This window comes from Engystomops pustulosus, chromosome 1 (assembly GCF_040894005.1).
Source record: "Engystomops pustulosus chromosome 1, aEngPut4.maternal, whole genome shotgun sequence".
Lineage (NCBI taxonomy): Eukaryota > Metazoa > Chordata > Amphibia > Anura > Leptodactylidae > Engystomops > Engystomops pustulosus.
In genome coordinates, this window is record NC_092411.1 from 161557241 (window position 1) to 161573131 (window position 15891).

General features: G+C 41.5%; 1 protein-coding gene across 1 annotated transcript in view; it reads left to right on the forward strand.

The window, feature by feature from the left end:
- The window catches only part of UBXN6 (UBX domain protein 6), a 68152-nt gene that overhangs the window by 19957 nt on the left and 32304 nt on the right, over positions 1–15891 (forward strand). Inside the window, exons 3-6 of the mRNA XM_072113516.1 lie at positions 7290–7333; positions 9216–9329; positions 10619–10716; positions 10827–10902. Of these exons, the coding sequence (XP_071969617.1) occupies positions 7290–7333; positions 9216–9329; positions 10619–10716; positions 10827–10902 (332 nt within the window). The remainder of the gene's footprint in view (positions 1–7289; positions 7334–9215; positions 9330–10618; positions 10717–10826; positions 10903–15891) is intronic.

Consider the following 15891-nt stretch of genomic DNA (forward strand, 5'->3'; position numbering starts at 1 on the left):
ACCCCCCAGTGAACCCTATCAAATGCCTTCTCTGCATCGATAGACAGGTGGCATAATGGAGTTTTAGATGCTTTTGGTTTATTATAGCATTCTTCGCGCCCAGGAACAAAGCCGACTTGGTCATTACGTATTACTGATGGCAAGAGTGGACCCAGCCTGTTGGCCAGTGTTTGAGTATAATTTGATGTCAACGTTTATCACACAGCGATTGGGGGGCAAAAGGGGTACCCACAGAGATAGAGCTAAACACCCTGGTGAGAAATGGGGTAAATGGTTCTTTCATGAGTTTATAGCAAGCTGGCATGAACCCATCTGGCCCTGGACTTTTACCCAATGGGGTTTCCCTGATAGCATGATGCACCTCTCCCTCCTCTATAGGCTTCTCCAACAACTCACTAGTAATAACCGGTAGCGCTGTGTCGGAGATGTAGTTCCGCATGCGATCTAATAGTGGGCGCCCCCACATCTGCAAACTGCAATTGTATATTATGTAACTCGCTGTAATTTCCTGTGGGTTGTGTGTACCCCCTGTTGGAGGTTTTTATTTTTGGTGTGAAAGTTGCTGCATTATGAGGAGGTACCGAGGAGGTATCGATCAGTACGATTTAAAGGGGTACTCCCATGGAGACAAGTTTCTTATATGTGCACAGGATAACAAAATAACACATTCTCTAATTCAATGTTAATAATAAAAATGCAGCATTTCACAGATATAAGTCCAACCTGTCTCTATCAGTTCTGCTGTACACAATTTCAGTTGCCCCTAGACATGATCCTGTAACTTCTGACAGCAGATTGTGAGGAGAGAGAGGCTGCAAACTACAAGAAGATAAGTAATCCGGGGGAAAGGGGAGTCAGGCACATATCTGTGAGATATAGCAGAGCTCACAGTGTAAAAGTCTTTCAGCCTCTGTGTAATCACCTCATGCATCTCTCATCTGTATCATCTCTCCTTCTATTTTTCAGTGTGTTAGTACAATATCAGAAGCCAGATGAAAGTGTACATCTTGTACCCTGATAATCTAACCACATTGTGACCCCAGAAGCCCCTTCCCGAATGCGGGTGCAAGAAGGCTCATTGGCTGAGCCCTCTCCATAGCCCTTTCCATAGTCTTTTCTGCATATTGCTAGCACCGATCGGTTGCCATAACAGCCTCAGGTCTGAGGCTCTTGTTTTAACCCATTCATTACAATGTGCGATTTGCCGTATACTGCCTTACTGCAGTATGGCAGTATATGGTAGGATTGATCAGACAACCTTAGGTTATAGTACCAAAAGAGGTCTGAACAATAGTAAAAATAAAAAAAGTAAAAAAAAAAAAAATATATATATATATATATATATATATATATTAAAAAAACAAAAAAATTTAAATTGTCCCCCTTTCCCTAGAAGTCATAAATGAACAGTAAAAATCATACACATTAGGTATTGCCACGTCCAAAAAAATATATATAAAAAATTCAATAAAAAGTGATCAAAAGGTCCTAAAAATGGTTGCATTGAAAACATCATCAAAGGTCGCAAAAAAAATGACCCCACCCACATCTCCGTACTCCAAAGTATGAAAAAGTTATTAGCGCCAGAAGATGGCAAAATAAAAAATAATAAATGTACAGGTGGTTTTAATTTCTGTAAATGTATGAAAACATTATAAAACCTATACACATTGAAAGCCGTAAAAATCCTTCCCAGTACACGGCATGGAATATTAAATACCCTCACTATGAAGTGCAATTTGTTACACTGAAAACAAGACCTCACGTAGCTCTTTATGTGTAAAATTAATAAAGTTCAAGATGGTGGGGAGTGAAAAATGGAATTGGAAAAAACAAAAAAGGGCGATGTCGTTAAGGGGTTAAATGCACCTTTTTTGGAAAAATTCATATGTTTATGTTGCCCCATATTGTGAGAGCTTTAACTTTTTAATTCCACATATTTTTTTCTTTTTTTATAAACCGTTTTTATTATTTTCCAGAAACAGAGCAGTACAATACTGAATAAACTGTTAAGATTGATATAACACGTAATACTGGCGGGGAGGGAGAATATTACGTTGGTATATAAGAAAGAGTCCTTATGACTAAATTATTAAAGTCCAGTGTAATTCTTTTGGTTGATAAGTCCATGTTGTGCAGAACCTACATCAGTGATGGCGAACCTTTTGGAGACATAGTGCCGAAACTACAACCAATACCCATTTATACCTTGCAAAGTGCCAGCATGATAATTTAAGTAGTAGCTTATTGATCCTTGCTGTATCACAGGTATCCAATGGTATTGGTGTCCTGAGTTCACCAATACAATAGAAAGATGATGGAGAAATTTGGATTGTAGATTCCCTGCAGGGTCCTCTGAAGAGAAAGATCAGGGGATCCAGAGCAGGAGCTCCAACGTTAATCCATCTCTATCCACACCTTTCCACTCCTCCTGTAGTCCTGGCAGCCAAGGATGTTTTGAGTGCCACCTCTGGCACCCGTGCCATAGGTTCGCCACCACTGACCTACATCCACACTGCACTTCGGACCATGTTCAGTAGTTCTGCTTTAGGACTGTAGACACGAGTTCATGCCAGGGTAATTTTGTAGCATATCTATAAGATTTCAGATTAGGTAACAATTGACACATAACTAAACTGCTTAACCATGCCATGTGTATGACCAGGACCCTATACTGTACTAAGCTAGGAGAAAGGGGGATGTCTGTTTCGAGTGAGTGGGTGGGGGCTTCTCACAGGGACCATTGTTGCGTGTTAACTTCTCTCCTACCGTGTTAAATGAACTTGTCAGCCAAGGCCTCCAAGTCATCAGGAAACGGCTATGACCATTAGTTTGCAATGATAAGACTTTTTCATACCTGCAAGTCGTGTTCATGATGGCCGAGACTTCTTGAAAGAAGGGGGAGTGAATCTCCTTCCAGTGTCTAGTGACCACTAATTTAGTGCCCATACAAAGATGGGCCACAATACATCTGACTTTTTGATCATTGTTTAATACCATTTTTTGGAAGGTAGGAAGCACTAAAATTTCAATTTTGGTATATTTTCAATTTTTTTTATGCCCTTCACAGTAATGTAATAGCTGCTTTGGCAAAATCACTATGCATGTGGCAATACCCATTTTGTGTTTATTCTATATAGGGTGTTAAAAAAAATAGTAGTGATGCCGAACCTTTTTAGAGATTGAGTGCCCAAAATGAGACCCAAAACACTTTCCCAAAGTGCCAACACGGCACAGGAACAAGCAGCACAGGATGCATCACTTTAAAATAGCAGGGCACTACTTGGACTGCCTGAGACTGCAGGGAGATGCCATGTTTTGCAAACTCTGTGCCTGGGAGACAGCCTGTGTGCCCACAGAAAGATCTCCGAGTGCCATCTCTGGCACCAGTGCCATAGGTTCGCCACCATTGCTATATAGTAACTTATGGGGAAAAGGGTTATTTTTGGCAATATGTTTTTATTCTTAACTCTTTTACAATACATCTTAGTACTTCTGTACTGCAACACATTGTATCTGTCAGTATTATGCTGACAGTGTGCCTGTTAGACCCAGTCTTGTTCAGACCTCTGGACCATTTGCCGGCAGCAATCAAAAGGGTAATACCCTAGCACTGATTGTGGGTGTTAGCTGCAATATTCAGCCATCACCCACTTTGTAATGCAGAGGGCTCAGCCTGTGATGGCATTCATTTGCTGATACCCCTTCAACCCCTTAATGACTGCCCTATCGGGATTCAATGGCGGTCATTAAGGGTACTACTTCTGATGTGACGGCTTTCTACAGCGGTGGTCAAAAGAAGATTGCAGGATATTGGGATTGGAAAAACTCTGATCTCAGGTCTTTAACCCCTTTACACCCCGCGTGTAAGCATGTCCCCCCTGAGTTGAACCCAGCCTAAGCTTACTTGGGGCTCCTGCCGCGTGCTCCGAGGCTTCCGGCTCCCCTTCATGCTGGGTTCCGCCTCCTGGTAGGACCCGGCTGTAAGTAACTGAGCAACTCAGCAATACAAGTACACTCACCGGCCACTTTATTAGGTACACCATGCTAGTAACGGGTTGGACCCCCTTTTGCCTTCAGAACTGCCTCAATTCTTCGTGGCATAAATTCAACAAGGTGCTGGAAGCATTCCTCAGAGATTTTGGTCCATATTGACATGATGGCATCACACAGTTGCCGCAGATTTGTCGGCTGCACATCCATGATGCAAATCTCCCGTTCCACCACATCCCAAAGATGCTCTATTGGATTGAGATCTGGTGACTGTGGAGGCCATTTGAGTACAGTGAACTCATTGTCATGTTCAAGAAACCAGTCTGAGATGATTCCAGCTTTATGACATGGCGCATTATCCTGCTGAAAGTAGCCATCAGATGTTGGGTACATTGTGGTCATAAAGGGTCAGTGGACATGGTCAGCAACAATACTCAGGTAGGCTGTGGAGTTGCAACGATGCTCAATTGGTACCAAGGGGCCCAAAGAGTGCCAAGAAAATATTCCCCACACCATGACACCACCACCACCAGCCTGAACCGTTGATACAAGGCAGGATGGATCCATGCTTTCATGTTGTTGACGCCAAATTCTGACCCTACCATCCGAATGTCGCAGCAGAAATCGAGACTCATCAGACCAGGCAACGTTTTTCCAATCTTCTACTATCCAATTTCGATGAGCTTGTGCAAATTGTAGCCTCAGTTTCCTGTTCTTAGCTGAAAGGAGTGGCACCCGGTGTGGTCTTCTGCTGCTGTAGCCCATCTGCCTCAAAGTTCGACGTACTGTGCGTTCAGAGATGCTCTTCTGCCTACCTTGGTTGTAACGGGTGGCGATTTGAGTCACTGTTGCCTTTTTATCAGCTCAAACCAGTCTGCCCATTCTCCTCTGACCTCTGGCATCAACAAGGCATTTCCCCCACAGAACTGCTGCTCATTGAATGTTTTTTCTTTTTCGGACCATTCTCTGTAAACCCTAGAGATGGTTGTACGTGAAAATCCCAGTAGATCAGCAGTTTCTGAAATACTCAGACCAGCCCTTCTGGCACCAACAACCATGCCACGTTCAAAGGCACTCAAATCACCTTTCTTCCCCATACTGATGCTCGGTTTGAACTGCAGGAGATTGTCTTGACCATGTCTACATGCCTAAATGCACTGAGTTGCCGCCATGTGATTGGCTGATTTAGAAATTAAGTGTTAACGAGCAGTTGGACAGGTGTACCTAATAAAGTGGCCGATGAGTGTATATCACAGTGTAAAGACTTGATTGGATGAACGCTTGTTCAAGCCCAAGTCTAGAATATGTAAAAAATTAAGAAAAAAAAATTTAAATCCTTTTATAATAATAATTAATATAATAAAGTCTGAACTGTATACTTTTTAATTGTAGCTCCATAGAAAAAATTTTTGGTCTCTGTGACAATTGGATATTAAAAGCGTGGAATTGTCATAAGAACCAGGGTTTACAATAGGTTAATTTCAGACACCTTTGAGAACTATTAGAGCTGTTTATTGTAGCCTAGGGCTGAACTACAGTAAATTGCCAATATCCAGAGGTCCGTTTGTAACTAGGGGTCATCTGTAAGGCTACATTCACACTACTGTATGGAAGACGTATATACGGCCGATATACGTCCTCCATAGACAGCAATGGGCGCACGGCGCCCTACGGGAGCGGTACGGTGCAGAACACGTGCGGCACCGTACCACTCCGTACCCGGGAAAAAGATAGGACCTGTCCTATCTTTTCCCGTAATACTTCGCCGTGCGCCATGTATCTCTATGAAGAGGGGCGGGGGTGAGCTGCGCTCACCTCCTCCTCTCCCCGTGCACTGCCGTTGCCCGCCCGTACCGTACCGTAGCGGTACGGGCGGGAATATAGCCTAAGTCAGGTGTTCTTAAGTAGGGGACCGCTTGTATATAAAACCAAAAAAAGTATGTATTTGGTATCACCACATCCGTATTAATCTGTACAATAAATCTAAAACAATATTGAACCCGCTTGGTGAATGATGTAAAAAAAAAAAAAACTTCCCGTAATGTACAATTTTTCATCAAACACCATCACAAAAAATGTTCTCAAAAGTTACGTGCCCTGTTATGATATGACTGAAAAGAACAACTCTTTTCGCAAAAAAATAAGCCTTCACCCAGATCTGTCAACAAAAAAAAAATACAGAAGTTATGGCCCTGAAAAGTTGTCGATATAAAAAACATTTTCTAAACCAATATTGGTTTTGCTCAGTAAAATTGAGCAAAAAGAATAAAAACTATATAAATGAGGTATCACTGTCATCGTACTGAACCAGAGAATAAAGATAAAAATTGATGATTTTATTTGTGTCTCCCTTGAAATAGTTAAGAAAATCTCAATAAGCTATAGATCTCCAAAATGAATTATCTATACATTGTATCTCATCCCGCAAATAATAAGCCCTCATATGTTCACATTACCAAAATAATAAAAAATGTATAGCCTGTACAATTTGACAATACAAATCTGCTGTGAATGGCGCCTCCATTCATTCTATACTCGGCTGTGTGCCCATAAAGCAGTCGACCACCATGTATGGGGTATCAGTACACTCGGGGGAAAAACTCGGGCATCAAACGTTCCAGAGTATTTCATCATTTTAATCATTATGAAGCTGTTAGTTTTGGCCTAAATGTATGTATTTTCCCAAAAAAATCTAAATCGCAGGTCCATATTATTTTAACCCATGTGAAACACTTAATAGACTTAATAGAAGTTGTTTTACATATGTTGAGGGGTGAAGTTTCTATTGTAGGGTAATTTATGGGGTTTTACTATTATTTAGGCCTTTCACAGTCATTTAAGTTGTCCCTCAAAATGTGAGTTTTGCCGATTTCTATGAAACGCCTCTAAGCCTCATAACATCCTAGAAAAATGACAGGATGTTAATTATCAAGCTTTTTGGGTAGTTTTTCATGTCTGGAAAGCAGAACATTTTAAACTTTAAAAATGAAGAACTTTTACAAACTTTTGCCAGATTTTAATTCTTCAGAACAAAACACAAAACTTATCACTTAAATTTTACAACTAACATGAAGTACAATGTGTCACAGGAAAACAGTCTCAAAATCACCTGGATATGTTAAAGTGTTCCGAAGTTCTAACCGATTATCATGACACAAGTCAGATTCGAAAAATCCAATCTGGTCATTAAGCTGAAAGTTAGCATCAGTGATAAGGGGTCAAATTACAATTATGTTTTTGATGTAAAATAAGGCCTTTTTTAAGATATCCTTTTTCTTTATTTTGCATAATGGAAGATGCTGAACTAAAACAAGAGGTGAAGGTTATACCAAATGTCAAGGTAAGGTGTTCAGAAGTAAAAACTATGCTTAAAGAAGAATGTACCCATGTTTTAATGTAATCAGCCTGATCTGACATGGAAAGCTCTTAATAGTAACATAATTATTCAGAGTTTTATATCAATCCTAGTTGTAAAATATCCCAGGTTGGCTAAAAGGCATTAGAGTTGTAACTTCTATTAGCCTTATGGACCAGTAAATAATTTTCTTCAGTTGTGTTAAAACATTTGTAATTCTTAAAAGGGATATTCCCACGAAGACAAGTTTCTTGTATGTACTCAGGATAACAAAATAACACGTTCTCTAATTCACGGTTATTAACAAAAATACTGAATTTCACAGATATAATTCCAACCTGTCTCTATTAGTCCTGGTTAACACAATTTCAGTTACCACTAGACCCTGTAACTTCTGACTTTAGGGCCAGGCTGCCATCTTGGATTTCTGTGCGACACCATGCTGCTGGGATTTCTGTCTCTCTCTCTCTCTCCCTGCTCGCTGCACTCTAGCCCCGCCCCCTGCAGTCTGGAGCTCATAGATACTCACTTCCTGCCAGCACACATAACATTGTGAGGAAAGAGAAGTTGCAAACTACAAGCAGATAAGTTATCTGGGGGAAGGGGAGACAGGCACATAATAATATTAATAATAATAAATAATATTTTTTTATTTATATAGTCCACACAGATTACACAGTGCTTGCCATATTGGTCCCTGTCCCCAATGGGGCTCACAATCTAATACACCTACTAGTATGTGTTGGAGTGAGGAAGGAATTCGGAGGGTAACTCACGCAAACACAGAGAAAACATACAAACTCTTTGTAGATGTTGACCCTGGGACTTGAACCCAGGTCCCTAGTGCTGCAAGTCTGTAACACTAACCACTAAGCCACTGTGCTGCCTGAGAACAGATATGTAGCAGAGCTGACAGTGTGAAAGTGTATCAACATCTGTCTGTCATGACTCTGGGTAGTGGGCATCTCATTATCTATTTTCTGTCTTATCTCTCTTTACATCTGTCAGGCTGTTTGTATAATGTTAAGAAGCCAGATGAAAGTGCATATACACTTGTACCCAGATAATCTAACCACATTGTCACCCCACAGAACTAGAGGGATCATAATGTGCCTGCTTAACCCCATAGCGCAATAAGACGTAACCTTACGTCTTGCTGCGCATGGGGGAGTATGAAGAGGGCTCACGGGCTGAGCCCTCTTCATACTCACCGGGCATTGGCTTCATAATGAAGCAAATGCCCGTCGCTATCACCCGCGATCGGCGCTTCCACCAATCGTGGGTGTTAACCCTTTGATCGCCGCCGGCAAAGCTGCCGGCGGCATTAAAGAGCCGCCATCTTGGCTCCGGTCGTCGTTCCCCGTGACTTCATGGGGGAGCGGCGATCCGTTCTCATGACAGCCTCAGATCACTCAAAGATCCGAGGCTATCATGATCTCGGCTATCTATTATAATGTGCGATTTGCACATTATAATTGATGGTGAGCAAATTCCCCATATACCTACCCATATCCCCATATGGTAGGATCAGTCAGACAACCAATTGTCACCAAGACCAAAAAAAATTTGCCTGGGGGTTACAATGATAAAGTATACAGTTCCGACTTGCATACAAATTCAACTTAAAAACAAACCTACAGACACTATCTTGTATGCAACCCGGGGACTGCCTGTATTAACTTTATTCAAATTTAGCAAAATAATTGTATAAAAAATACAAAGAATATGGTGAAATGAAACCTTTCTTTAGGAATCCCACTTCCTGATCAAGTATATAGAAATAAAGCTAACATATCACTTACAATACAGGCTTAGTACTTAATGTTATATTAATGCAGGTATTTTTTTTAACCAAATCTTTTGACAGAAATCTGAAACTGAAAACCATTCTATGTATAATATTATGTTTCGATGTCCATTAACTGGAGAAATACTTGAAAAGGAAGAAATTGAATCGCACATAAAGAAAAGTATTGAAATGGTAAGTCAGAGCAAATAGTGTGTGTGTTTGTGTTTATAGCATATACCGTATATACTCGAATATAAGCCGAGACCTGTAATTTTACCACCAAAAACTGGGAAAAACTATTGACTCGAGTATAAGCCGAGGGTGGGAAATGCATTGGTCACAGCCCCCCCCAGTATACAGCCAGCCTGCCCCCATGTAGTGTACAGCCAGCCTGCCCCCATGTAGTGTACAGCCTGAGCCTGCCCCCATGTAGTGTACAGCCTGAGCCTGCCCCCATGTAGTGTACAGCCTGAGCCTGCCCCCATGTAGTGTACAGCCTGAGCCTGACCCCATGTAGTGTACAGCCTGAGCCTGACCCCATGTAGTGTACAGCCTGAGCCTGACCCCATGTAGTGTACAGCCTGAGCCTGACCCCATGTAGTGTACAGCCTGAGCCTGACCCCATGTAGTGTACAGCCTGAGCCTGACCCCATGTAGTGTACAGCCTGAGCCTGACCCCATGTAGTGTACAGCCTGACCCCATGTAGTGTACAGCCTGAGCCTGACCCCATGTAGTGTACAGCCTGAGCCTGACCCCATGTAGTGTACAGCCTGAGCCTGACCCCATGTAGTGTACAGCCTGAGCCTGACCCCATGTAGTGTACAGCCTGAGCCTGACCCCATGTAGTGTACAGCCTGAGCCTGACCCCATGTAGTGTACAGCCTGAGCCTGACCCCATGTAGTGTACAGCCTGAGCCTGCCCCCCCCCCCCAGCACTTGAAAAAAATAAACTTATATACTCGACGCGGCTTGTCTTCCTTCTTCCGTGCGGCTCCTCTTCTTTCTTCTGTGTTCTTTAACTGCCAGCATGGATGCGGCCATGTTTTCTTCCAGCTGGCACATACTATGACGCAGCCGCTGCTGACGTCATAGTATGTGCCGACCGTGATAGGGCCTAAGTTGCCGATCAGTGGGGGTCTCAGGTCTCCGTCGGACCAATCGTCGCTCTGTCAGACTAATGGAGCAGATGGCCGCACATGACTGTTTTGCTCCATTCATCTCTGTGGAGCTGACTGAGATCGCAGCGCAATTTCTGTTCGCTCCATACAGATTAATGGAGCAGAACGGTCATGCACGGCCGCCTGCTCCATTAGTCTGACGGAGCGACGATTGGTCCAACAGAGGTAAGTGGGACCCCTTGTTTTCATAATCTGTGGGTGTCTCGGCATTGAGACCCCCACTGATCAGCCTTATCCTGTGGGAAAACCCATTTTATTTTTGTATATTTTACAAAAATGTATTCTTCATTTTTGTATACTAGTTATCCACAGCAGATCCTATTTCTGCTTCCATCATGAAGATACATACATTTAACAAAGATCAAGATAAAGTGAAACTAGGAGTTGAAACTATGGCAAGGTAGGAATAATATTTCTGTTGTCTGTGATACATCTATATGCATCATTATTTTATGCACAGTAACAAAAGTTTCTCCCCTGTCTAATTTTTATTTTTTTTATTTTTTTTAGATACCTTAAAAATATTATTGGTAATCCTAACGAGGTGAAATATCAAAAAATCAAGTTGTCAAATAAAGTTTTTCAGGTGAGACTTTGTCAAAGTCAATAGCGATCCTGTAGGCTACCAGCAGTTATATCATACTGACCAGTTGGGGATTATGCACTTCAAGAATGTAGCCAAATATGGCCTTCTATTCATGCCAATTTTTCTTTCCATTGGTGCATCCATACATATTTTTTTTTTTTGTTTGTTTTTTTTAAATTCAGTGATCATGTAGTTGTTCTAGGTCACCGAATAGGTGGTAAATGTCTGATCAGCAGAGCAGGGGGGATCTCAAACCACCCTTAGCTGCCCTATATTGCTAATATCCGGCATCATCTACCATTGTGAGCTGGCTCAGAAGACTCTTAGACGTCACTGTGCATGGTACATGGTTTTTGTCTTGCACTCCATAGTTTGATGTTGAAAATATATTCAGCTCCAATTAAAAACCAAATTGTCATATGTGGTTCCCCCTTTAAAAAAAAAAAAAAAAACTCGATGTCTACATTATTTCCCTGTTTTCCTGTATCTGCCCTGAAGCACCCTGTGGCAAACTGAAGTTGCCTTCACTTATGTTTATACCTTCTGTTTTCTCATTAAGTAATTTATAAGCAAATCCAGTTAGATTCCTACAAGTTAATCCACTGAACATTGCAAAGTGGACATAGAGGATCTATATAGAGACTAACCTGGAAGCTTTCATTACATAGAGGAGCATGCAACATGTAATAAGTAGTAGAAACCGACAGTGTATAGTCTGTGCTTTGTGATCCCTAAAGTTAATAGCTTCTCTGCACTGTGCAGAAAGGGCCAGAAAGAACAGAAGGTTGGAGGGGCTGCATAGGAGTGTATAACACAGCTTTGGGTGCAGAGAAAGTTCTACAGAACTTATATATTTTACCTCATTCTGTGTAGGAGACTTCTGCATTCAAAGTACTGAACACACTCAGCTCTGCTACTTCTCTTAGATACACACGTGAAGCACTTTCAAATAACCTCCCCATCCTTCCTGCCATGTTAGCAGCAGGCCCTCCCCATTGTGAGTGAGTCAGTGTCTTTAAACTAGACAGAATCATAAGAGAAATAGGCAAAGCCCGGAGACTTGGCTAGTACAGCCCAGGCTAAATTGAGAAGGATAGCAAATTAACTGCTGCACATACAATGCAGACCAAAAGTTGGACATAAAAATTGTAGATTCACACTGAAAGCATCAAAATTATTAACACTTGTTGAATTATATACTTTACAAAAAAGTGTGAAACAACTGAACTCTTGAAGCTCATCAAGAGAATGCCAAGAGTGTGTAAAGCAGTAATCACCTGAAATGGTCTTCCAGCAGTCTTAAAGGCGTTCCCAGAGATGCTTAGCACTTGTTGGCCCTTTTGCCTTCAGTCTGCGGTTCCGCTCACCCCAAACCATCTCAATTGGGTTCAGATCTGGTGACTGTGGAGGCCAGGTCATTTTGTGTAGCACCTCCTCACTCTCCTTCTTGGTCTTAACATTTGTTGTAGAGATGTGTCTGCAGCTAGAACTCTGTGTGGCATTGACCTGATCCCTAATCTGAGCTGCTGTTAACCTGGGATTTCTGAGGCTGGTGCCTCGGATGACCTTATCCTTTGTAGCAGAGGTGACTCTTGGTCTTCCTTTCCTGGGATGGTCCTTATACAAGTCAGTTTCTTTGTAGCGTTTGATGGTTTTTGCAATGCACTTGGGGGCACTTTCAAAGTTTTCCAAATTTTTTGGACTGGCAGAACTTAATTTCTTAAATTAATGATGGCCACTAGAAAAAAGCAGCTACAGTCTATTCAGTAGGACTATCCCATTCATAAGGCAAGAAATCCCTCTTATTACACCTGACCGGGCACCTGTGATGTGAAAACCTTTTCTGATGATTACCTCTTGAAGCTCATCAAGAGAATGCCAAGAGTGTGCAAAGCAGTTGCTGCTTTGAAATACCTAGAATATAAGACATACTTTCCAGTTTTTCACACGTTTATGTTATGTATATAATTCCACATGTATTAATTCATAGTTTTGATGCCTTGAGTGTGATTCTACAATTTTTATAGTCATGAAAATACAAAACACTCTTTGAATGAGGTGTGTCCAAACTTTTGGTCTGTACTGTAGGTAATCAAAATAATAGGCAAAGTTGTTCTACATCAGTTAAATCAAAATTATAATAAAAGTTAATTTAGAATGTCTTATGCTCCAATTTCTCAATGTTAGTAATGCTGAATGATAAATCCTTAATGCTGTGGTTCACAATTGATTAATTTGCCCCCAAATTGGCAATAAAAGACAATCAACGAGGAATTGCATTCTTCCTTCCTGCTAGTTGCTCCAACTTAAAGGGGTATTCCCAATTCAGCAAATAAATGTAACTGTTTACATAGTGAAAAGTTATATAATTTTCCAATATACTTTCTGTACAAATTCTTAATGGTTTTCTAGATCTCTGTTTGCTGTCATTCTGAGGAAAGCTTCTATGTTTATTTCCAGTGAACACAGGCGCACGGTCACACAGGTGCACGGCTCATTATAACATACAGATCTGATAACTCTTTGAAACTAACGAGGCGTGCACCTGTGTGACCATGGCCAGATTTCTGTCCACTGGAAATAAACAATGAAGCTTATAAAAGGACAGCAAGCAAAGATCTAGAAAACCATGAGGAATTCAAGCAGAAAGCATATTGGAAAACTGTATAATTTTTCATTATACAAACAATAACATTAATTTGTTGAAATTGGACAACCCCTTTAATTGGACAACCCTGCGAGTCGAGATGTTTATCCACTTTCCTGTAAATAGAGGATAAGCTTTCTTAATGGGAAAAAGTGCTTTATAGTAAAGACCTATCTGCGCTATATGCGTAGCTAATCTATTGCCTAACCCTTCTGCTCTAATAGAAAGATGTAGCATTTAACCAGGGATGTGCTACAGTAAAAACAGTATTAGGCTGCATGCACACTGCCGTGAGCCCGCCGCACCGTAGCACGGCGGGCACACGGCAGCGCGGGGAGAGGAGGAGGAGGTGAGCGCAGCTCACCCCCGCCCCTCTCCATAGCGATGCATGGCCACGGCGCCGTAATACGGGAAAAGATAGGACATGTCCTATCTTTTCCCGGGCTACGGAGCGGTACGGTGCCGCACGTGTGCTGCACCGTACCGCTGCCGTAGGGCGCCGCGAGCCCATAGAAGTGTATGGGGGACGTATATCGGTCGTATATACGTCGGCCGTATATACGTCCCCCATACTGTAGTGTGAATGCAGCCTTAGGCTACATTCACACTGCCGTTGCCCGCCCGTACCGTACCGGGCAACTGCAGTGCACGGGGAGAGGAGGAGGAGGTGAGCGCAGCCCCTCTCCATAGAGATGCATGGCGCACGGCGCCGTATTACGGGAAAAGATAGGACCCATTGCTGTCTATGGAGGACGTATATCGTAGTGTGAATGTAGCCTTAGTACTTTCTAAAAACACATTTTTATCCACTGACAGAACTAGTTGAGAGCCTGTTTTTGTGGGACGTGCAAAATGTTTGCTGACTGAAGCTATTCTCCTGACAGTTTTCCTCAGAACAGGAAACATAAGTCGTTAGTAGGGTTCTCCTAACTAACTCATTCTGTACTGTACTGTTATTAACGATCGAATCACTGATTTATTTATTTATTTAACTATCTATTTGTGCATAATTTATTTATTTATTTATGAATCAACAGACATTTAAACTTATGCTTTTTAACTAGTCTTATCTATTATAAACCATGGACGTTTTTATTCATTTGTATTGATTAACTTCTACACGTGTCCTATAAAAGGTCACGATATATGTTATATATTCGTGTATGTATATTTATATCTTTACCTACCCTTATCTGTTATTACATGATCAATACTACTATACTCTCCCCTGTATATATGTATATATATATATATGTATATGTTTCCTTTTCCCCATATACTCTCTTTTATCCCCCCAGTATCTACCCACTTGATAAAGGAGTCATATTAGACTCAGAAACGCGTTGTGTTCCTAAGATACCGAATAAAAATACTCCCCTTTATTGGATTCATCTTGTGCATTTGACGTATCTCTGTGCGCCGACCTAAGACAAGTACCCTTCCTGTTCTACTAACTAAATGCTTAGCATTGTGCATTATACCACACATCCAAAATTTTCCCAATGCCTGATTGGAAGCATCAGAAACACACCTTTCAGCACCAGTTATTAAAGAACGAGAGACACTGGTACATTGAGATGCAAAACTTATTTCTCAGATGTAGGAATGGGAATTGCAGTAGTTTCTACAGCTATTTAATACGGTTTCATGATTAGATGTGGTCGTTAAATGAAAGAGGGGAGTTGAAGCCTTTTCTTTACCCACGGAGCATAGTACATACATAAAAAATAGGTTTTACAAAAAAAAAAGATATGTTATAGTACCTTTCAATACCATGTGCTGTGTGACTAGGCACTTGTCCCCTGGGAGTGGGTGTAAAAGAGCAGTTTCCCCCCACCCTCGGGAAACCGAACCTCTGTCCTTTTCAAATAAATGAATAACTCCTATCACTCGGGAGTGGCTGTAGAGGAGCAGAGGGCGTTGCTAAGCCAAGTGATGGGCGTTTTCATATACAGGCGGTCCCCAACTTAAGAACACTTGACTTATATAGACGACCCCTAGTTACAAACTGATCTCTGGATTTTGGTAATATGCTGTACTTTAGCCCTAAGCTACAATAAGCAGCTATAACTGTATATTTTATAATTGTAGCTTCAGACTAACATACAAATTCAACTTAAGAACAAACTTACAGAACCTCTCTCGTACGTAACCCCGGGGACTGTCTGTATTGGAGGAGTGGTTTTCTCAAGGGCTGGAGGAAACTGCTCCTTTACAGCCACTCCTGGTGACAGGTTCCCTTTAAAAGTCTTCTATTATGAGAAATGTGTATACCGTATTTTTCGGACTATAAGATGCTTCTTACTATTGGACGCACCCCAGATTTAGGCTTCCAAAAAAAG